The 25052-nt window shown below is 32.2% G+C and overlaps 1 protein-coding gene across 3 annotated transcripts in view; it reads left to right on the top strand.

Annotated features, from left to right (window-relative positions):
* Positions 1–25052, top strand: part of LOC138697507 (sulfotransferase 1 family member D1-like) — a 56476-nt gene that overhangs the window by 20887 nt on the left and 10537 nt on the right. For all 3 annotated transcript variants that reach the window (XM_069822808.1, XM_069822806.1, XM_069822807.1), the window contains exons 3-6: positions 7942–8041; positions 18296–18446; positions 21111–21231; positions 24170–24264. In XM_069822808.1, coding sequence (XP_069678909.1) covers positions 7942–8041; positions 18296–18446; positions 21111–21231; positions 24170–24264 — 467 coding nt within the window. The remainder of the gene's footprint in view (positions 1–7941; positions 8042–18295; positions 18447–21110; positions 21232–24169; positions 24265–25052) is intronic.

Genomic DNA, 25052 nt, shown 5'->3' with positions numbered 1-25052 from the left:
TGAAAGGTTTTTTCTCAATATTTTTTTACATTTTTACAAATTGGCAAAAAGCCTAAAAGTAAGTAAAATCAGATTATATGTCTCTCTGTACACAATAAAAATAAGGATTACTTCTTAACATAACCTATCAAATGTCAGCTTCAAAATAAGCTCTCGTTCAATGTTCTGCAGTAAATGGTTCCAGAGTTCTGAGCGCTGAAAGAGGCTTGTTTTTATAAAATACGCTAAATTTGTCGCTCAATAATACGAAAACCGTTTGACTTTCGATAGTATATTTTTGAAAATGCACTCTCCTCAGCACCTTGTATAAGTAGGGGAAAAATTAGAGTATTAAAAAATCCGAGGTTTTTTACTGATCGATTCATATGGAATAGCCCATACATAGCGTGGACTGGAATCTGACTGAAAGTTAGCACGAAGAAATAGGTCTACACGATGTTGTTGAACCCAACAGTACCTTAAAGGTTGACGCTCACTGGCACGAACCGACCGGAACGGAAATCTACAGCAGTCCGTCTTCCGCGGAAGCTCTGACGCTCACTGCTCGGAATATTCCGGTACAGTCGACAGGCAGTCTGGTTTAAACATGGAGTGGGATAGTAGTTCCGAAGATTATTTTATTTTACTGAGTCTTTAGCTGATGAGGAAGGAAAAAAGAAAAGAAAAAAGAAAATATGGGTCCATAACTACAGCCCGGATTTTATGTAATGTGAAAATGAGAACTATGTAGACTACATAAATATGAAGCTAAAAAAGTATGTAGATAAATATGTAATAAATAAAAAAAAGTTGGTAATTTAAAATCTAAGCTTTATTAGATGTATTTGTGCACACTAATAAAAAATTACAGGTGCACATGTGATTGAACCTCATTGTTTGGAGGCGCAATTAATAATTGAATATTTTTACATATTTTCTACGGTTATTGATCGTCTCGTCAACGGCAACCCATACGTAGGAATCATCAAGTCCATCTCTAATCGTTTCCATTGTGTCAGTGTAGCAGGAGTTCAAATATTTTTTCCGGAGTGTTGATTCATGAGAAATGTTGAAGTTGCAGTATTTGCGTAGGAATGCTTGGAACTTTGGAACTCCAAGTTTATACCACTGTATATGTCTGCAGCAACCATTGCCATGCGCAAATTTTTATTAAATTCACTTGTAGAAGACGAATGTTTCAGCACCACTTGTGTAAGAAGAACTTTTTCTTTTCGACGGAGCACGTTTTTTATTTCTCACATGAAGTTCAATTTTTAAATGCTATTCTAATTGTGACTTCATGGAGCACCCAATGCGTTTGTCACACACTTTGGACTGCACGATTTTACCATTTTAGTAAAGGAATCGTCAATTGAAATCCAGTCTTTTAACTTGGATGCGAATGGCAGTAGGCTTGCTATTATATTACCTGATGTCAAAATAAGTTTCTTAAAAAAAACAGAAAAAACTATTGTTTTCTTTTAGAGCAACTGATTCATTCTTTCCTTCACTACTACCATTCGCATTGGTATTTATACCTACTTTACCGTTACTTCTCAAGGGATACAAACTATTAGCATTGCAAAGAGATGTCCATTTTTTGACAGAATACGTTATTATTTTCAATTATCAAATTATATTTATGCACTAGAGACGAAGGGATAAGCTTTATAAACAATTTTAAAAATAACTTAATCATTACGTAGAGAGAAAATTAGTGAAAAAATGTATATATTCTTTCAAAATATGCAATATCCTTCAAAATATTTTAAAATATATAATATATGCCAAAATATTTATTATGCACCAAAATATGTAAAAACATTTAAAACTTCGAAATAATGATCCCTTTCGTTAATCTTCGATGCTACTTACCCATTAGAATTCTACGAAATGTTTATTTGGCCATTATTCAGTCTACCATTCAATATGGTATAATGGTTTGGGGTGGAAGTACAAAAATTAATCTTAGTTCGTTAAATTTACTACAAAAACGAATAATTAAAATTTGTTTGAAGAAACGTTTCGATTATCCAACTAAATTAATTTATTCTGAATTTAATGTATTTAATATTGAACAAATTTATAAGCATACGCTGTTAAAATTTTATCATAAAAATCGTAATAAGTTTGTATTACAGACACATAATTATGACACAAGACGAAATATTAATTCAACATTAATAGAACCTAAATGTCTCACATCTGCTGGTCTAAAGCATAGCATTAATTTTGGCCCTCGGTTGTACAATGCTTTAACTAAATTACACCCAGAACTTCTAACATGTTACCCACTAACATATAACAAGAAAATTAGAAACGTGTTAATATCTTCAATTTGATTAAATAAATTTATAGCCTATGTGTATGAATTAATCAACCTATATTATATTTGTATTCTATAATTTTGAAATATATATATATATATATATATATATATATATATAGTGTTAATATTATATTATATAATTCCATTGCCGCTATAATTTAAATTTTAGTTCCTATTTTATTTTACTTATTTATTTTTATTATTTTTTCTGTATTTCTCTTATATTAATATTGTATTATATAATTTCTGTAACTGTAATTTTAATTTTATTTCCTATTTTATTTTATATTCTCTTACAGGCCTATTAATATTATATCTTAACTGCGATCGAACACGAGCGCTGCTCATTCGGTCTCAAATTTTGTTAATACTACTGTATCTCCTTTTTATATTGATGGTATTATTTTATTTCTATTTGTCTTGTTTGTTTGTAATTATATTCTTTATTCTGTATATTTAAATTTAAATTTAAATTTAATACGATTCGCGGACTTTTAGCTTTCCTTATAGCTACATATTTGGAACGGAATATGTAATTACATACAATCCGGGCTCTAGTCATAACAATATAAAAAAGTGTTTTGATTAATTTAACCATCTTTGCCCACATTTGTGTAAAGATCGAGTAATGGTTTTTTTAGTACTTTCGTATGAGCGAAGAAAAATGTTTAAAATTTCATCTGTTATTAGCATCTGAAATAATGAAGGGAAACATCACATTTCGAAGGCCAATCAGCACAGAAGCGCGATTAGCACTGTTAAAATTAACTTTTCATCACCCATTTTAAGAATAATCTGTCTGGACAACGCACCAGCACATGTTGAGTAGGAAAGTACTGAGAACAGCCAACACACTTTTCTCCGAAGACCAGCGAAGACATACGAAAGCAGCCGATCGTCATCGGAAATTCCGCTAGGGTCGTGTCGCGAGAACCCTGTCCGTCAGGACCGGCAGCCGGTTGCTTCCGTTCGGACAAGTGAGCGTTTGCCGTTTAAAATACAAGCATACGTCTCTAGCAGAATATTTCCGGTTCGTTCCGTTCCGGTCGGTTCGTGCCAGTGAGCGTCAACCTTAATTCTAATGATCTTGATTTGTCCATATCTGATAGTAACTTCTTTGCTGTCTAGCTGTGAGTTACAGAGGAATCTATATCTCAACATTATGCCAGTACAAGGGCCTGGCTTCAATCCTCCATATGTGCTGTTGTTTATTTGCAGCAAAGAATTTATTCATGAAAGAAATTTAGATTTTGTGTTGACGCATTTGTTTAAAATATGTAGGAACAAAATAATTAATTATTCCTTAAGTTCTCGTCCCATAAACATCTTCTTTTACTATTCCTCTTGATATAGATATTTGCCTTGATCTGGATTTTGCTGTTTCAAAATACACGGCAAAATTTCAGGGCTGTATTCCATACGTGACGATAAAAAAATGTTAGTATATATATACATGGATCAGGAAGTTGATAATTTTTTAGATATCAAATAATAACGTATTTTAGTGCTGCAAATTAATTGTACAAAATTAACTTAATACAGTACATGTAGCTAGTCGTGGCTAATAAAGATCAGTGTTGAACGGAATATGTTAGCACTCGTAGATGGATTGTAGTAGTTTAAACACTAAATAGGTGGACATGGGTTATTTCAGGGAACGGATTTATATGGACTAAAAATATATGAAATATGTAAATATATATGTAGTTATTTTTACCAAAATATGGAATTAAATATGGATTTTTACCAAAATATGGAATTAAATATGGACTTAAAATTATAAAAAAATGACTATGTACGTTAAATATTGGTACATTTTAATCAAACTAAACAAAAAATATAATGGACGTACCTTATCTTCCAATGTAGTTTCAACAAAACACAATTTTTATTGTCTGTTACCATAACAATAGGTTACAAACATTTCTTTCAAGTGCTGAAAAGTGAATCTTCTTCTATTGTCTCTGAGGATAGATTTATACTGACTAAAAGAGCGTTCGACGTCACAAGAAGTAACTGGTACATAATTCAATTTCACAATGTCTGCTGGGGATAAGTCCAAGTTAATCTTCACTGTTGATTCACCACTCATCACAGCAACAACCTTTTGTAGTTCTTCATATCCAGGGTTTTTTGAAAGTACAGTGTCCACCTTAGCTCTTACTGCATCTGCAACTTTACCTCTACCACGATTCAGTTGTTCCACAGTACTATTTATAATTTCAAAACTTTCAGATAGTGAAAGGTGCCTATTTTGGAGACTTTTGAGCGTTTTTATGATGCATGAAAATGTATGCTGAATGTGAGCTAAGTCATTCTTCACACTTATGTCACAGGTAACTGTTTTCGCAGTATCAATTGAGACTGCATCTTCAGAGTCCAATGCAAGGAGAACATTGTTAATAGAGTCTATATGTTCGGCATAATATTCAACTGCTTCTAGCCATGTACCCCATCTAGTTAAAATTGGCTTTGGTGGCAATGGAATTTCAGGGTACATTTCTTTCAACACGTTAACTCTACTGGGAGCTTTGAGAAATACTTTTTTCACTGATGAAATCAACAAATCTACTTTAGGGAAATTGTCTCTGACCACTTCTGCCACACGATGAAATGCATGCGCCACACAAGTAAAATGAGTCAATTTAGGATATACAACAGATAATGCTTGTCCAGCTTTGACCATATAAGGGGCAGCATCGCTAATAAAGAATAACACATTATCGTACATAATACCCTTTGGCCACAGGATACCCATAGCTTCGTTGAACAGTTTAACTATAGTTTTGTTATTGCACTTTTCTAGAACGTCACAATGTAAAAGAATTCGTTCAGAATATTGTTCACTTAACAAACCGATAACTACATTACCAACAAGTCTACCTTCTTTGTCGGGAGTCTCATCAATGGAAACCCAAATTGAACTATCTTTAATTTCATCTCTTATCTTCTGTATTGTCTCATCGTAGATGGATGGAGCATACGTCTTCCTAAGTGTTGACTCATCCGGGATTGTATGTTGAGTATATTTTTCAAGGAATTCCCTGAAGACCTTATTCTTTAGTTTGTAGAGAGGAATATCAGCAGAGATGAGAGAACGGCACAGGTCGATGTTAAACTCAGATCTTACATTCGATGTTGTTGGTTGTGTTAAAAACAATTGTCTCTGCTTGGAATTTAGTTGTTTGTTGGCCTGATGTTTACTAGTTGTAATGTGTTGTTGCACCAGGAACTTTTGTGTAGATGATACTGCACACTGACACAAATTACAAAATAATATTTTATTGTCAGTTGATAAACCATCTTCTTTAAATTCTGAAATGTAACTTGTTAGTTTTGATTTTAAATTGACTGAATGACGTACTTTTGGCATATTTACCGTCTTTATAGTATGATTTACAAAACTGAACCTATGTGTACTCTGACTGGCATTTAACTGTTGAGCTGCACAACTGAAGTCTGTTAAAAATTTTAAATTAAATTAATACAGTTTTGTAACTTACTTTCCCATTGTTGATAGGACTGCTAATTTTCAAATAACTCTGATGTTAAAGGGATTACTGAACATGTGTTTAAATCTCTATTGTTGAAATGTATTTTTAAAAGTTAATGGAATTTTGTTTTGTTTTATTGTTAAACCTAATATAATATGGACTGTTTTATATGAAATATGGAAAATATATGGAAATTAAAGAAAATATGTACTAAACTCTAAAATATGGAAAAATATGGAAAATAAAAGTAGGATTTTTCAACACTACACATTGTGAAACATAAAGATAATGCAAAATATAAATTATATTAGCTTTATAAGTAAATATGTATTTACATATAAATCCTTTCCCTGGTTATTAGCATCTCAAATAATGAAGGGAAACATCACATTTCGAAGGCCAATCAGCACAAGAAGCGCGATTAGCACTGTTAAAATTAACTTTTCATCACCCATTTTAAGAATAATCTGTCTGGACAACGCACCAGCACATGTTGAGTAGGAAAGTACTGAGAACAGCCAACACACTTTTCTCCGAAGACCAGCGAAGACATACGAAAGCAGCCGATCGTCATCGGAAATTCCGCTAGGGTCGTGTCGCGAGAACCCTGTCCGTCAGGACCGGCAGCCGGTTGCTTCCGTTCGGACAAGTGAGCGTTTGCCGTTTAAAATACAAGCATACGTCTCTCGCAGAATATTTCCGGTTCGTTCCGTTCCGGTCGGTTCGTGCCAGTGAGCGTCAACCTTAATTCTAATGATCTTGATTTGTCCATATCTGATAGTAACTTCTTTGCTGTCTAGCTGTGAGTTACAGAGGAATCTATATCTCAACATTATGCCAGTACAAGGGCCTGGCTTCAATCCTCCATATGTGCTGTTGTTTATTTGCAGCAAAGAATTTATTCATGAAAGAAATTTAGATTTTGTGTTGACGCATTTGTTTAAAATATGTAGGAACAAAATAATTAATTATTCCTTAAGTTCTCGTCCCATAAACATCTTCTTTTACTATTCCTCTTGATATAGATATTTGCCTTGATCTGGATTTTGCTGTTTCAAAATACACGGCAAAATTTCAGGGCTGTATTCCATACGTGACGATAAAAAAATGTTAGTATATATATACATGGATCAGGAAGTTGATAATTTTTTAGATATCAAATAATAACGTATTTTAGTGCTGCAAATTAATTGTACAAAATTAACTTAATACAGTACATGTAGCTAGTCGTGGCTAATAAAGATCAGTGTTGAACGGAATATGTTAGCACTCGTAGATGGATTGTAGTAGTTTAAACACTAAATAGGTGGACATGGGTTATTATTATTATTATTATTAATCTGAAGAAAAATGACATTAAAAATACGTCAGAGTATATTACAGTATTTGAGCACAAATCTGGAAGCTGTATCAAAGACTCGGCTGCATTTACAGGGAAGCTGAAGTAAACTATGATTTTGCTATCATTATTGCTACAAATACTACTACTTGCTCAGTTTTAAAAAGACATGAATCTAGAAATTATGTATCTTTTTAATGATTAATTTCATGAATAAAACTGTAAGGTATAGCATAACTTTTGCTTATTTGAAACCAAGTAGTAGGCTTGACCAAATCAGTACCAGTAATAGTAAAAATGACAAAAAAAACATAACTCATGCCATCTCAAAAAAATAATAAAATTATCCATTCATATAAGAATAATCGTATATGATGAGGAGAAGCAGATTATATTTACATCGAAGATGGATTTATTTCTATCAATATTTTCTAAACTGAATGAAAGACATACAAAGCATAACTTCAAGAAAATAAGAGAAGGAATAAATAATAAGAAACATGAAAAGTATAATAGAAATTTACAAATATGGATTGGTAGCTAATTTAACTTTGATCATGATGATTAGATGGTTTTAAATAAATAATTTTGTGGTCATAATGAAGCATAATTTACAGAAGTAAACATAAAACATGAAGCTTAAAGTTCCATCACCATTTTCATTACTATCACGATATGTTTCAGGCTATAATAAGTTTCTATGTTAGAAATCAATTTGAAACCCTCTTTAAATTTATCGGCCCAAGGATGGAGTAAGATAAATCAATTTATTTATAATATCTATAATGTATTTTGTGCAGGAACGACATGGACGCAAGAGATGGTGTGGCTGTTACTCAACAATCTAGACTATCGGACAGCAAGGACTGTACCACAATATGTCAGATCGCCATTTATGGAGTAAGGGAATTTTTTCCTTGTATGTTTAGGCTATGTATTTTGTTAACTTAAGTATAAATACTTCTACAAGCTATGAAAAAAGGTTGCATGGTACAAATTCACAAAAAAGAAAGAAAAAAAAAAAGAAAAGAAAAAGAAAGAAATGAGAAAGACTATAAGTTAAACACTACAGGATAAAAATATCACAAACCTCTTCAAATAAATCCTTGATTTTTGAAAAAAAAAATTAGGATATGTACAGAAAAAGATTTTAAAGGAAAACAAGAAGTAAGGCGGCCGTTCAACAATGGAGCACAGATTTACAGTGAGGCAAACTTTGTAGAAATGTAATTCGCTGCAACAATATGCGAGTTTCATATTTTTTTATTTTTTTTGCCGTCACAATGATCTAGTGGTAAGAGCGTTGAAAGTAATTGACTTCATTCATATGGGTGAATGACGAACTGTAAAATACCCGTCATTATCAAAAAGAATATAATATTATATATTGTATGATTTGGAGAAGGAATATAATAACGTGCCAAGAAAATTGTTATAGCTAGCGTTAGAAACAGAAAATGTTGACAAAAGAGAAATATATCTTATTAGGATCATATAGTAATAATAGGACCAATTTTATCAGAAGAATTCATAAATACAAGAGTGTGCAATGTCATCTACGCTGTTCAGAATGTTATATTAAAGTTGTATGAAGTACGTAAGAGGCCTAAGAAATGTAAACGAATGAGATTGAAACTGACGTATAGGCCTACATAATATGCTAGATGCTAATGGAGTCGATGATACTGATTATGTGGACAGAAAATTAAAAAAATAATATTTAAAATGTACACTAAGAACGAACCATGAGAAGACAATATTTAACCATGGATTCCTCTAATAATTTAAAAATTAGTGACATGAAAATTAACAGAATTAAAACAGAACGAAATTTTCAGTATTTGGGATCAGTTAATCAAACAAATGGACTCTCCGATTTAAACACTGAAAGAAGAGTCACTGATAAAAAAACTATAGTTCATTCAATCTTGTGGAGCAGAAACATTATAACAGTTTATTTATTTATTTATTTATTTATTTAATTTACTTATTTATTTATTTATTTAATTTATTCATTTATTTAATTAATTTATTTTATTTATTTATTTATTTATTTATTTGACTTATTTATTTATTTTATTTTATTTATTTTATTTATTTATTTAATTAATTTATTTATTTAATTTAATTATTTAATTTATTTATTTATTTAATTTATTTATTTTATTTATTTTGTTTAATTTACTTATTTAATTTACTTTTTTAATTTACTTATTTATTTACTTATTTACTTACTAACTTATTTACTTATTTATTTACTTGTTTGTCTGTTCGTTTGTTTGTCTGTTTGTTTGTTTGTTTGTTTGTTTGTTTGTTTGTTTGTCTGTTCTTTTGTTTGTTTATTTATTTATTTATTTATTATTTATTTATTTATTTATTTATTTATTTATTTATTTATTTATTTATTTATTTATTTATTTATTTATTTTATTAATATGCATTCTCGACAGTCTGTTTAATAAATCCCGCTATTAATTTAACTCCAAACAGTCAAGTTCTCCTTACACATCTTAAATATCCACCATCTGTTAGTTCACTTCGTAGATCACACTTTACTCACGTTCCTTCCTGCATTCTAATCTTACTAACATAAATGTATATATAATCACGATTTTTCTACATCCCATCTTACTCGTAATACTTAGGAATTTAATAAATTATAACACAAGTGTGAGAGGTAATGAGGGTGACGTATGCATACTGAAACAGAAGCAAAAAAATAAATAATTGTTAGTCTCAGAAATGGATTATCTAAGACTTTTAAGAATAGATAAAGTTAAAAATAATAATAGTAAGGAAAAATTAATGGAAGTTACAAAAATACTCTTCAAGAAATATAAAAATTGCAGCTAAGACGGTATGAACATGTAATGCTAAGAGAAGACAGCAAATTTAGTATAGAAATGAGAGAAATCTTATGTTGGATACCACCTGGAAGGATTCCCGGAATTTTTGTCACAACCAAAGCGTTACACAGGATCTTTGTCACTGACTTTTCGTTATAAGGATACTAGTGGCTTGTGCAGCAAATGCTGCAAACTAGGTTCATTAGACGTTCGAATAAAAATTTTTCAGATTTATTTTCAATGAAGAATACCAGATATTCTGAAAGTTATTTGCTTCCACAATAGTGAAACATACTCCCTCTGAATGATTTTTTTATGACAGATACTTGTTCTTGAACGCGAAAACGCAAGTAACAATGTCAGGACGATCAGTCGGTTTTTCATGTGGGAGTAGGCCTATAGCAATAGCTATTTCAGGTCATTGTGGATTGTAGGTGAAAGTTAAAAAAAATGTCAGGTTTGCTATGCTTTCGAACAATAGACATAGCATCTTGGTATAGCTGCTGCATGTTTCGTAAACTACCTTGAAATGTAGAGGGTAAAATCATTTTATCCTGCTAAGAGATGTTGCTGAAATGATCGGAAGACTACAAAATCTTGTAGGCCTCTTATTTTATCAGTAAGTAATACTTTTTGGTCTTTCCTTAGGAACTGTAATTTTTGCGCTCTCTTGAGCCAATACTGAAGAGAATCACGCATATAAATATCTACACCATTCCGCCATTAAGTATAAGAAAAAGACCCAACCCCACTTGATTAGTAACTATAAAAATATTTGATTTTTAATAACAATATTCTTATCTTACGTAAGTTTTATAGTTTTCAGTAATATATACTATATATATTATATAGCCGCCACTCAGTAAATTATAGAAATGAAGATCTAATTTAAGATATTCTCTACATCTACTTATATAACCCCAAAACGTTTCACTTTCATATCATCAATATAGCATTAATATGTATAATTAATGAAAAATAGTCACAGCATGCCGTTAACTAAAATAATATTTCATTCCTAATGGTAATAATGTCATCAAACCACCTCAAGTTTTGTAGTTTTTAATATTCAATACACAGCTGTACTCAGAAAATTACACACCACAGAATCAGACATGTAATTATTTTAGTAAGTCTTGAAGTTTTTAATAACCAATTGAATTTGAGCTCTAAATATGCCAGCATTCTTGCAGATCATGGCCTTCGTGTAATGTTGTTTACTGTAGTGTGTGTTTTGTTTTATTCTGAAATGCAATTAGTGACGACAGATGGATTTTAGGAAATAGGAAAATTCTGTTGAAAAATTGACATTTCACTGAAAACTACTGTTTTTCTGAAAAACTTTGGGTTCCAAGCTTCAAAATGAGGAGTCATTTTATTATAATCCGTTCAGCCGTTTTCCCGTAATTTCCATTACCAGTTCAAATTTATATATAGATTATATCATATCGTAATCAACGTCACAATTAAAATTTGTCATTCTGTGTCCTTTGTCACTCCATGTCACACGAAATTAATGTCACACAATATCTTACGATGTCTAATGGCTTGATTTATGTCGCACGAAAAAAAAATCGCATATCTTACACTGTTAATCACTTTATAAAATAATTTTAAAATCGTTACATATGATGAATAGGAAGAAATATATTCTGGGATGTTCAGTATGTACCTTAGAAATTGTGTGCAAGAGTTTGCAGGTACTGCGTAATTCTGTTTTTATTTCCATATTCTTGATAGGCCTATCTGCCAACGACCCTTCAACCCGTTGCGCTTGTCCAGCTCCGAGTATTTTTTTTTTTCATCGGTGAGTCCACCGCATTCTAACCTTTCAATATCGCGATAATTTATGCGGCTTCATTCTCAGGATGTTCCAGTAACTGGCTTCTTGATTTGTCCCTTGACCCAGTCAAGCGCATGGTTATGTTCGTTTGTGACAAAACTTCTCTTCCGTTATTGACAATAATGGAGATAATTACTACAGTTGTCTGAACACTATTTATTGATAAAATAAATAAAATAATAAAAGTGGTTAGAAACCATACATGTTTCGGGGGCTATGCTCCCCCATCTTCAGTGGTTGTACCACGACTACGATGTAGATGTTCTACCGCGTTTCGTATCTTAAAGACGACACTCTATGTGAACATCAAACCTAATACTAATTCTCGAAGTGCTAGACACATAGATAAATTCTGCACAAGAACTTGGTTAACAAATGAAATTAAATCAATTTTCATACAGAAAGATGAAATTTATCTAAAATTATATAAGTGTCACCTTAATATACTCAACACCATACATCCCATAAAATGGGAATTAATTCAAAAAGAAATTTTTATACGTATTAGCAATAAAGTTAGATTTCAATTTCTCAAATTACGCAGAAAACTACAAAATCTTCGAGCTTCACAAAAACCTAAGAGACAAGAACCCAATAATAGCTCTTCAGTTCAACACTCTTTTCAAGAACGAATAGTGAATTTATCACATGTTACTTTTGACAACAAAGAAACACAATTGTTAAAGAATGGACAAAAGTACAATTTGGATGTAAATCAAAAAAAAAAAAAAAAAAAAAAAAGAGAGTCCTCTTTAAGATACGAAACGCGGTAGAAGATCTACACCGTAGTCGTGGTACAACCACTGAAGATGGGGGAGCATAGCCCCCGAAACATGTATGGTTTCTAACCACTTTTATTATTTTATTTATTTTATCAATAAATAGTGTTCAGACAACTGTAGTAATTATCTCCATTATTGTCAATCTTCACTTATGAACACTGTTGTATTTTGACCTTTTAAGTATTTTCTCTTCCGTTACTTTCACTCGATGCTGGAATCATTGTTGAACATCGGTCTCTGTCAATACATTTCCATCTGATAGAGAACCTATACTTTAGATACACACATATACGTTTTGAATGTAATAGTCGCCGGCGAGACCACGTCATGCCATGTTTCCAAATGTTATCGTGGTTGCGTTGAAAGGAGCGCCGTCAGATACGTAATCTATCACTATTATTCAAAATACTACGTTCCTCTACTCCTTAGTGTCTTGCTTTACGTTTCGAAATATTGTAATTCTCAACAGTAAGTGATTTTGCTGTGCTTCTGATCTCCCAACAGAGAATCTCTGCATATTCTTTATCATTTAGTGTTGCACTTTCCAGACTTTGGAATTCTCTCCCGCGTGAGATCAGAGACTGTCTGACCATAATCGAGGAGCGTTTTTGCAAAAGTCGATAGATACAGAAATCAAGATTTTACAGAAATTACACTAAGTGACAGAATCTATCGAGTTTTGAAAAAAACCTGGAAGGTTTGGTAGTCTCTACTTACGGTATGAATCAAGTTTTAGTAAATCTGATTTCATAGATCGATTCCGGAGGTAGAAAACATACGATATCCATATGTAATTCACTTTCTAAAATTTCTGCATTTATCGACTTTTGCAAAAACACTCCTCAATTACATTTCAGAATAAGCTTAGAAAATTGTTATTAGATAGGAGCTAGACATGTCAATTATATTTATTTATGCTCGACCATGCCGAAATGTAGTAATTATACACCTGGTAGCAGACCTCATTAAGGTACACCTATTCATTAAAGTTCAGGTGTTCCACCAATCAGAAAACACCATTCTAGCAATATGAAAGCGCAAGTATCGATTATTCTCGGATATGCAATCGAAAGACAACTAGCGAAACGTCACGGAGGCTGGAAATCCAATACTGCCGCAGAAGATTATGTTCTGTTACTATAATAATTAGCGTTAATTGTAAATAATATTCAAATAAATTCAATTTGTCATCTCGGTTTTTCAATGTCTAAATCAATTTCAAGGTTATATCAAGATTAATGTTCGTTTTACTCTCTAGATTATATCAAGGTCAATGTCGACATTTGTTCCTCGGAAAAAATCAATACTTTCGCGTCTGCGCACATCTCACAATTTACGAGGTATTGCACAAAGTCAGTTCCGCTCCCCAGTCAGATAAGAATGACATGAATACTTATGAATAATTTCAAGTTAGAAATATGGTCGAGCATAAAAAGTCGTATGAAGCTTGCCTATAATGGTAATTAAGACGCTCGTATGAAAATTATGAAACTCGCTTGCGCTCGTTTCATAAACATACTCGCGTCTTAATTATTACCATTATAGGCTCGTTGCATAATGTACTAATCTATATGTAAGCTAGTGTTCCATATTAAAGTTAGTATCTTTCTTTTGTTCGTTAAGAATTTAGCTTAAGATTTATTCTTATTTGTAATACTGTTTCGTTAACTCTCTGTACGTTATTTTTCTTATTACTACTGTATACGCGCATTCTGTATTATGATTAGAGAGCGGAATTTTAGGTTCTAAAAAGTAGCATTTTAGGCGTCTAAAATAGGCTCTTAAACTCCTTTATTTAGATTCTATAATAGTACATTATGCAACGAGCCTATAATGGTAGTAATTAAGACGCGAGTATGTTTGTTTATGAAACGAGCGCAAGCGAGTTTCGTAATTTTCATACGAGCGTCTTAATTACCATTATAGGCGAGTTTCATACGACTTTTTATGCTCGACCATATTTCTAACTTGAAATTATTCATAAGTATTCATATTATGGTTATGTAAGTGAGGAACGGAACTGACCTAAATTATGAGATGTGCGCAGACGCAAAAGTATTGATTTTTTTTCCCAGGAACGAATGTGTCATTGACCTTGATATAATCTGTAGAATAACATAAACATTAATTTTGATATAACCTGAAAATTGATTTAGAATTGAAATACGAGATAACAAATTGAATTTATTTGAATATTATTTACAATTAACGCTAATTATTATAGTAACAGAACATAACCTTCTGCGACAGTATTGGATTTCCAGCCTCCGTGACGTTTCCCTAGTTGTCTTTCGATATATCCGAGAATAATCGAAAACCTGAACTTTAATGAATAGGTGCACTTTAATGACATGCATTAAAGGACTGCTACCAGGTGTATAATTACTACATTTCGGCATGGTCGAGCATAAAATAAAAAATAGTTTTTTTTTTTGTTAAAGAATGACACTAGTATAAGAGTGTTTTTCATTCACCAGTCACATTTCTATAGTTTTCTTCACAGTAGATGATCAGCACCTATTATGGCTATTGTGCCGCTCACTGCTGTACTTACAAATGGTGAGAAAAAAGGAAGGATTTGTTATCTGTCTTGGAATGTAAGAGAATGCTTTTTCGGGTACAACCCAGCGAGTTTGTGTTAAATTGATGACAGATAGAGGAAGATACGATAATAATAATAATAATAATAATAATAATAATAATAATAATAATAATAATAATAATAATTTGTCCCGCAGAAGTTCTTTTACATGTCAGTAAATCTACAGACATGAGCTTGTCGTGTTTAAGCACACTTAAATGTCATTGACCTGGGCCGGGATCGAACCCGCAACCTCGAGCACAGAAGGCGAGCGCTACCCAGGCCGACTGAAAGTTGGAATTTTAGGATTGAAAGATTGTAAGAATGAGAAGGGGTGACCTGGAGGTATTCCTCTGTTGTGATGTTCACTGCTAGGAGGGAGTTATTGTTATCCGTCTTGAAATGTAAACGGTACAGGATGTTAAGCAAAAGAGTAAACAGTTACGAAAAATTATGCAAAAATTACAAAAAAAAAACTTATAAATAGGCACTAACGTCGAAATAGGCATTTTAGGCACTATAAAACCCTTTTATTTATAACTATATTTCCATGAAAAATTACCTGTATTTCCATGAGAAATGTAAACATTACATCTTAAATCTGTATGTATCAAGGAAGAAAATAGGTTTTTGCCTAAATTCCGCTCTCTAATTATGATGTTATATAAATACAATATAAATTTAGCTTCCCTTATGAAAAGGTTGCCAGATTTGACAAAGCGTATTATGATACATATAATTTGGAAACACACCTAAAAGGTAAAATGATATACATTTTAAACGGTTAGGGAATCGAATATACAAAATGTCAAAAAAATTTACACCTAAATAGCGTTTGTGCTCATTTACATTTAAGAAAGGGGGGGGGGGGAAATATCATCAGATATGTTAGAATGATATGAATGCCATATACCGCGAGAAAAATAATAGTACGGATTTATTGGCATTGATATCTAAACCAATCAACAGCCATCGGTTAAGATAACTCCCATACAAATGATTTCTCAATATCTGAACCGATTCTTTGAGGGCACTAATGGCACTAGACTATTAACATCTGTGGCATGTATCATTAGCTTACTTACTTACTTACTTACTTACTTACTTACTTACTTACAAATGGCTTTTAAGGAACCCGAAGGTTCATTGCCGCCCTCACATAAGCCCGCCAGCGGTCCCTATCCTGTGCAAGATTAATCCAGTCTCTATCATCATACCCCACCTCCCTCAAATCCATTTTAATATTATCTTCCCATCTACGTCTCGACCTCCCTAAAGGTCTTTTTCCCTCCGGTCTCCCAACTAACACTCTATATGCATTTCTGGATTCGCCCATACGTGCTACATGCCCTGCCCATCGATTTAATGTTCCTAATTAGTATCATTAGCTAATCTTATTAAATGTAATAAGTTTATTATGTTGTATGAATTACCTTGTACTCCAGGTTGATTTATAGTGAAATGAAAGAGAAGTCTGATGGTCTTAACTTCACTTTAATGAATAACTCTAAGTCAAATATATATCATATATCAGCTTTTTTACTCTCCTTGCATGTAGGAATGAATTTTGTAACAGACATTTCAAATTTAAATTGCCTTGCCAAAAAACAAGAACTCACTGTTGCTAAGAGACTGACAACAAAACAGTGACGTCTTAAAATGTGACATATGGCAACTTTCTTTTCGTGACGTGATATCCTTGTGACTTTGTGTAAGAGTGTGACATGGAATGTGTGTTATGTTATGTTTTTGTTGTTACAAAAGTCCTGATGCGATGTAGGCCTACACGCCTGAAAGAAGAAAGCGTAGAAGATCACAACTTACGTAAGTGACGGAAAAAGGGAAAGCATGCGGAAAAGAGACACAAGATTAAGATTGTTTGGATCGCGAAATTTTGGTAAAGTAAACTGTATTTTTTGGTTGAGAAAATCTGTGTATAACACAGAAACATACCTATAAATAAATACTAAATAAGAACAACCTAGAGGTATTTTCTTAAGAGGAGAGGATGGTATCTTTTGGTGAAAAATGTGTAAATTAAAAAAAAATCTTTAAAATACTCTGTGATATGTGTGGAATGCATAGCATAACATTTTGTGGGTATTTGTGTCCTTATCGGATGTTGAGTCGCCATTTTTAAACTTCCTGCGTTATGGATTTTTAAATCACTCGCCCACTTTTATTGTTGTTTCTGGTAAATTAAATTTTCAAAAACATTTTTTTTTTCTTTAAATTACTCTTTGATAGGTGTAGAATGCATTGCATAACACTTTGTGAGGTTTTGTGCCCTTATCGGATGTTGAGACGTCATTTTTAAACTTCCAGCGCTATGGATTTTTAAATCACACGCCCCCTTTTATCGGTTTCGAATAACTTCATTTTTTTTTTTTTGCTACATTGCCAGACAAAAATGGATATAATTTCTGAAATATTAAAGATACATGCATGAAATTTAGAACATACATTCTTCAGACTATTAGGAAACTTTTCTCTGTAACAGAATTTTCTTAATTGATATCATTTCAAAAATACGTCCGTTTGTTTGCAAGAAAGGAAATCAGAAAATTGTTATTGAATTTTAATTGTTTATTTTACAAACGTAGGGACTAATATCAAAATTCTGTTACAGACAGTTTGTACAACATGCTTTTGCAAATACATTGCAAAAAACTGTTTGAATCTATCTTTAAAAACGGTTTAGCTATATAGGTTTTAGTACAATCCTGCATTGGGTATATTTTTTTTTCAAATTTGGGCCGCCAAATAATTTTTTTAAATATTTATATTTGGTTGAGTTGCTACAGCTATGAGCTCTCAAAAAATTAATATTTTACATCAAATAGGAAAAAAGTTAAAAAAAATACCATCCTCTCCCCTTAAGTAGGCCTATGATTCAATCATAAGGTAAAATGGAAAGTTTAAAAAGTTTTTGAACTATTGTTTTCTTCTTCAAAGACACCCCATAACACGAAAGGTTTATAGAAACCGAAAATGTTTGAATCCAGGACACGAGGAAGAACTTAACAGCTAAGAAGTGCACGACGTAAAAAAAATGTAAATCGATTTATTTTTAAAGTCTCATCTAAACGTCTTGCATTTCAGATTCGGATGTCGTGATCCCCCAAGTGAGCGTGCTGAGCTTCAAATTGGAGACGCTGTGCAGGATGTGGAAAACCTGAAGTCCCCACGCTGCATAAAGACTCATTTATATCCACAACTACTTCCACAACAGATTTGGACAGTCAAACCGAAGGTACACACTCCAAAATATCTTTCTTTATTTTGTATAATAAAAGGATTTAGTAAATAGTTTGTTTAAAGGTGCGTTTAGAAGCGTAAATTTTCGTAAATAATTAACCGAAGATAACTGTCCATGTGTTATATTAATAATACAGGCTCTTTAATATATATATGGCTACCGTAGCACGGGATCTAGCTAGATAGGTCCAGCATCAGCCGGTAAAATACAGCCTACAACGGCGGAAGCTTCATATCGCGAGAATATGTTGCCATTCACTGAAATATCAACTGAAATATCTTGTTATTTCATGCTCAATATTAACCTAGATATACTCTAATGGTCCACACCTGTGGAGTAACGGTCAGCGCGTCTGCCGCGAAACCAGGTGGCCCGGGTTCGATTCCCGGTCGGGGCAAGTTACCTGGTTGAGGTTTTTTCCGGGGTTTTCCCTCAACCCAATATGAGCAAATGCTGGGTAACTTTCGGTGCTGGACCCCGGACTCATTTCACCGGCATTATCACCTTCATCTCATTCAGACGCTAAATAACCAAAAGATGTTGATAAAGCGTCGTAAAATAACCTACTGAAAAAAAATATATATACTCTAATGTGCGCGGATTTGTGAGACATGCTTTGTTTTTCAAATTATCCCGTAAGTAGGAAAATTAATAAATTCAGAAAGAAGGAAAAATGAAGACAAAGAAATAAATAAATAAATCTAGGAAGGAAGGAAAATAAAAAATAAGAATAGAAAGTAGAGAAATCGGTAACTGTACAAATAAAACAAAGATGAAAAGAAAAAAGAAGAAATAGAGTAATCAAGAAATGGAAAAAGAAATGGAAAACCAAATAAGAAAAGAATAAATAGAAAAATCAAGAAATATAGCAAGAAAGTCGAAATAAAACGTAAAAAGAAGAAATAGAGCTATCAATAAATCAAGAAATAAAGGAGAAGAGAAAATAAATAAATAAATAAATAAGTATATGGAGAAAGCCGGTCGGGGCAAGTTACCTGGTTGAGGTTTTTTCCGGGGTTTTCCCTCAACCCAACATGAGCAAATGCTAAGTAACTTTCGGTGTTGGACCCCGGACTCATTTCACCGGCACTATCACCTTCATCTCATTCAGACGCTAAATAACCTAAGCTGTTGATAAAGCGTCGTAAAATAACCTACTAAAATATATGGAGAAAGGGAAAAATGAAAAGAAAAAACAATAAATACAGGAATCAAGAAATGGAGAAGGAAAGGAAATGCCAGAAGAGAAAAGAATAGAGAAATCAAGAAATGAAGAAAGGAAGGAAACACGAAAAAAGAAATAGAGATATGAAGAAGGGTAGGAAGAAAAGAAAATCAAAAGAGAAAAGAAGAAATAGAGCTATCAGTAAATGAAGAAATAAAGGAGGAAATAAAATAGAAAAGAATAAACAAATAAATAAATAAATAAATGGAGAAAGGGAAAAATGAAAAAAAGAAATACGCAATCAAGAAATGGAGAAGGAAAGGAAATGCCAGAAGAGAAAAGAATAAATAGAGAAATCAAGAAATGAAGAAAGGAAGGAAACACGAAAAAAGAAATAGAGAAATGAAGAAGGGCAGGAGAAAAGAAAATCAAAAGAGAAAAGAAGAAATAGAGCTATCAATAAATGAAGAAATAAAGGAGAAAAGAAAATAGGAAAGAATAAACAAATGAATAAATAAATGGAGAAAGGAAAAAAATGAAAAGAAAAAAAGAAGAAATACGGAAATACGCAATCAAGAAATGGAGAAGGAAAGGAAATGCCAAAAGAAAATAAATAGAGAAATCAAGAAATGAAGAAAGGAAGGAAACACGAAAAAATAAATAGAGAAATGAAGAAGGGTAGGAAAAAAAGGAAAACAAAAGAGAAAATAAGAAACAGAGAAATCAAGAAATGATGAAAGATATTGAAAACGAAGAAAGAAAAGAATAAACAAATAAATAAATAAATGGAGAAAGGGAAAAATGAAAAGAAAAAAAGAAGAAATACGGAAATACGCAATCAAGAAATGGAGAAGGAAAGGAAATGCCAAAAGAAAAGAGAATAAATAGAGAAATCAAGAAATGAAGAAAGGAAGGAAACACGAAAAAATAAATAGAGAAATGAAGAGGGCAGGGAGAAAAGAAAATCAAAAGAGAAAAGAAGAAATAGAGCTATCAATAAATGAAGAAATAAAGGAGAAAAGAAAATAGAAAAGAATAAACAAATAAATAAATAAATGGAGAAAGGGAAAAATGAAAAGAAAAAAAAAGAAATACGGAAATACGCAATCAAGAAATGGAGAAGGAAAGGAAATGCCAAAAGAAAATAAACAGAGAAATCAAGAAATGATGAAAGATATTGAAAACGAAGAAAGGAAAGAAGTAATGCGTAATGAAATAACGAAAAGGCGGAAAAACTGGGAGTAGAGTAGGAAGATCGCGTATCAAGACTACTGGCCAGTGCATAGTCATTGCCCAGGACTCTGTAGATTGGTAAATTGTAGATTTCATAAATAAGAATTATTGCCTAAACAGATATTATTACCTACATTCAGTATGGGCTGGATAATTGTTTATAGTCTGTTAAAAATGTAATCAGTAATGTTAAGTTTCAGAGTATAAATACTCGCACACACTTGTCTTGTACCTTTAACGTAATATTGTTTTTGTGATAGCTGATATACGTGGCGCGAAATCCAAAGGATGTGGTTGTGTCTTGGTATCACCATCACCGTCTGTTGAATGGTTACACGGGATCATGTGAAGAATTTGTGGAAGCATTCATGGGAGGAATTGGTAAGTTTTTACTATCAGAAACATTTCTCTTTTTGAAAATAATCATGACTTAGTGCCTGTAGATTAGATAAAGTAATTTCTTGCTTAGTTTAGAGAGATAATTTCCAATGAATTATAATTTTAATGCGTAATCCTATTTAGACGTTACAAAGCTTCCTTTACACTCATATACAAAGCCATACTTACTTACTTACTTACTTACTTACTTACTTACTTACTTACTTACTTACTTACCTTTAAGGAACCCGAAGGTTCATCGCCGCCCTCACATAAGCCCGCCATTGGTCCCTATCCTGAGCAAGATTAATCCAGTCTCTATCATCATACCCCACCTCCCTCAAATCCATTTTAATATTATCCTCCCATCTACGTCTCGGCCTCCCCAAAGGTCTTTTTCCCTCCGGTCTCCCAACTAACACTCTATATGCATTCCTGGATTCGCCCATACGTGCTACATGCCCTGCCCATCTCAAACGTCGGGATTTAATTTTCCCAATTATGTCAGGTGAAGAATACAATGCGTGCAGTTCTGTGTTGTGTAACTTTCTCCATTCTCCTGTAACTTCATCCCTCTTAGCCTCAAATATTTTCCTAAGCACCTTATTCTCAAACACCCTTAACCTATGTTCCTCTCTCAAAGTGAGAGTCCAAGTTTCACAACCATAAAGAACAACCGGTAATATAACTGTTTTATAAATTCTAACTTTCAGATTTTTGGACACCAGACTGGATGATAAAAGCTTCTCAACCGAATAATAACAGGCATTTCCCATATTTATTCACCCTATCCCATTATCTCCTGGCCTAGTTGCCTCATAAGTGGTGCCTTCTTGGTATCACTTGTGAGGTTTAGACCTTTCTCGGGACAGTTGACTAAACAAGGACATGTTATTTATTCACGAATATTTTTTCTCATCAGCTTTGTTTAACGCGTTAATATGACCTAATATCACGTTTGTATATATAAAAATATTCTCTATTTATAAGTAAATGCACTTAAATCAAATTGAACATTCACTTACGTACATAGGTGCTTAAATAAATGATACAATAGTATTATATCTTTCTTCTCTCTCTTGTCCTGTCACCTGATGACTCAAGATTCACGTTGTTAGGCAACGATATTTTCTTCATTTGTTTATTGTCTATCAATAATTTGTTGAATTTGACGTTGATTTAAAACATAACTCTTCTTTATAGTATTTTGCAATTTCTGAGTATCCCATCTAACTGAACTATTCTTGAATGATTAAGTACCAGAGATTTTGTGGCCTTCAATTCGTAATGTTATTAATTTCAAACCTAAAATATTATATCAGTAATGTTTTCCATGGAAATAAATATTAAAAGTTACAAGTTGTTTATTGCTATGTAACAGTCTTCCCTATAAACAGTGATTTCATTTTACTCACGACTGGTAAATATATCTGAAAAAACTGAATCAGAAATTAATGTATTAGTGCCCTACTTTTTGTTAAAAGAAACGTTATTGGACAAAAATGTGTTGATAGAATTTCTGCGGTATCTAATAATATTTCAGTTGATGTAGTTTAAAATGGTTTAAATTATATGCAAAAAATTATGGACAATAATATATATCTATGCATAAAAAAATCGTGGACGAATCATGTATATACCTAAGGTGTTGGATAATTTGTCCCGGAAGTATGAAATCATCTGTATCAAATGCTAATCTGAATAAAACGCACTATTTATAATAGAGAACTTATTGTAATATAAAATTCCTTATATGTTATTTCTGTAAATTTTATTACAATTTACACAAAAGTTTTAGGATAATAATCATCAGCAGTATTGTCATAATCACAAGGATTAGTAAAGTTGTGTCTTTTTCAGTCTATTGTCACCCACACATCTATCTCCGTTAGATATGTATTTGTATGGTAGCATTTGAAATTAATAAACTTGAGCTCGTTTTATTATAATATCAGAGCTTTTCACAGATGTTAGCAGGGTGCGAATTAACGGGAGATGGGGGGATTTCCCCCTATTGGAAAGCTATCCCCCTCTCATACATTCATAATAACATCCCTGCCAGGGATAACTTATATCGCCTCATAAAATATAATTGTTTTAATACGAGTATACTTTATAAAGTACAGTATAAAGTAACCAAAGAAAATAATATTGATTTATTTATCATTACCGGCCAGCTGACACTACCCATCTATAAAAAAAACGTGCAGTAGGCATTTCTTGACATATTTTCAAAATTGTTAATTGAATCCTATACATTCAAAGTCTCCTATCTCCACTTCACAAATTGAAGGATTTTGACAGTAACTAATGGCAAATACAGGGACAGGGACACATAATAGTGACTTTTAACAAACCTTTTGCTTTAAATTTATTGATTTTTGAATTCAAACTATATAAATCACTAGAATTCATTCTTAGCAAAAAAATATGTGGGGCATAACTCAGTTGTGAAGAAAATGGTCTTTAGGGGGTTTTGAATCTAGTGGATTCAAATGCTGACTTTTTGTAATTAAACTAAAAAAAAATTGTTCCTTATTGTATAAAATTGTAACTTTCGGAAAATGAAGCGTAAAGTTTATAATTATGAAAAAGAGTGGTGTGGCACCATGGCATTTCATAATTATTTTTGTGTTTCTTCTTGATGTAACTTCGAAATAAAATTTTGGCAGCCTATCAAAGAACAAGATAAAAATAAAATAAAAAATTCGAGTTTTTTTTTTTTACAATTTTAACCTTATATCTCCCCTTAAGAGTTAGTTCTTAACCAACGACCACATATCCAAGGACGCTTGGTATCTGCAAATGTCAACGTTGTTGATTCAAAATTTCCGACACTGAGGACGAGCAACAGATCAGTCTTTGAAAATAATTGTTGATTACAGTGACAAGGACAACGATGATACATAACGATGATGTTTGTTTTAAATTGATATTTTAGTTGAATTCGGTCCTTTCTGGGAGCATGTTTTGGAGTTCTGGAAGATACGCGACGAACCGAATGTTTTGTTCAATACCTATGAAGAGATGAAAAAAGTAAGTAATTCGACTGTTAGCGGTTTGTAATTTTGAAGTTTTATAAATGTGAAATGTAACGAAATTACTTTACTTATATATTGAATCAAAAATTGGGATAAACTACGTATCTACAAAGAACCAGACGAACTTAATTAAGTTATTAATATGGGGTATTTCGAGGTGAATTTAATTGTCCATATTTTCTACACAGTTTTATTACACGACAAGTGAGATTTTTTGCATCACCATGACAACGAGTGTGCTTGTTTTTTATTGCTCTGGTGGTCGTGTTATCAGTAGGAACTTTCATGTAACTTGGCCTGCAAGATCACCAGACAGCAGATATTCCAGAACACGAACTCATAGCTGTTGTATACAGCAGGGTGTTACTTGTACAAGAACAAAATGGTGGACACATACAACATTTACGATGAGTTATGGAAATGGATGACGATGCAAAAGAATCCCATTTCTCGTGTGATATACCAGTGCCACAATTTTTTAGAGTGTGTAGAAAATGAAGAAAATATGATAAATTAAAATTATCTCTCACTTCTGAAAACCTCTGTACTTTAAGATGTTTTGCATGAGAGTATGAATGAAACAAATCAAATAAAATTCATAATTTTAATATGAAACCGTAATTTAAGGACAAAAATCTTGGATAATGTTATTTTAGGAGTCGTAAAATGTGAACAATGGTGATAAATACATGTTCATAAAACTATGAAATTATAGCATATATGGATAGGACGCAGTTACATAGTTGTTTAAAACGGTCTTACTAATAAACCGTGCATAGTTTT

Source organism: Periplaneta americana, chromosome 4, assembly GCF_040183065.1.
Source record: "Periplaneta americana isolate PAMFEO1 chromosome 4, P.americana_PAMFEO1_priV1, whole genome shotgun sequence".
Taxonomy (NCBI): domain Eukaryota; kingdom Metazoa; phylum Arthropoda; class Insecta; order Blattodea; family Blattidae; genus Periplaneta; species Periplaneta americana.
Note: the sequence above shows the minus strand (reverse complement) of the source record. Positions and strands in the feature narration are given on the sequence as shown.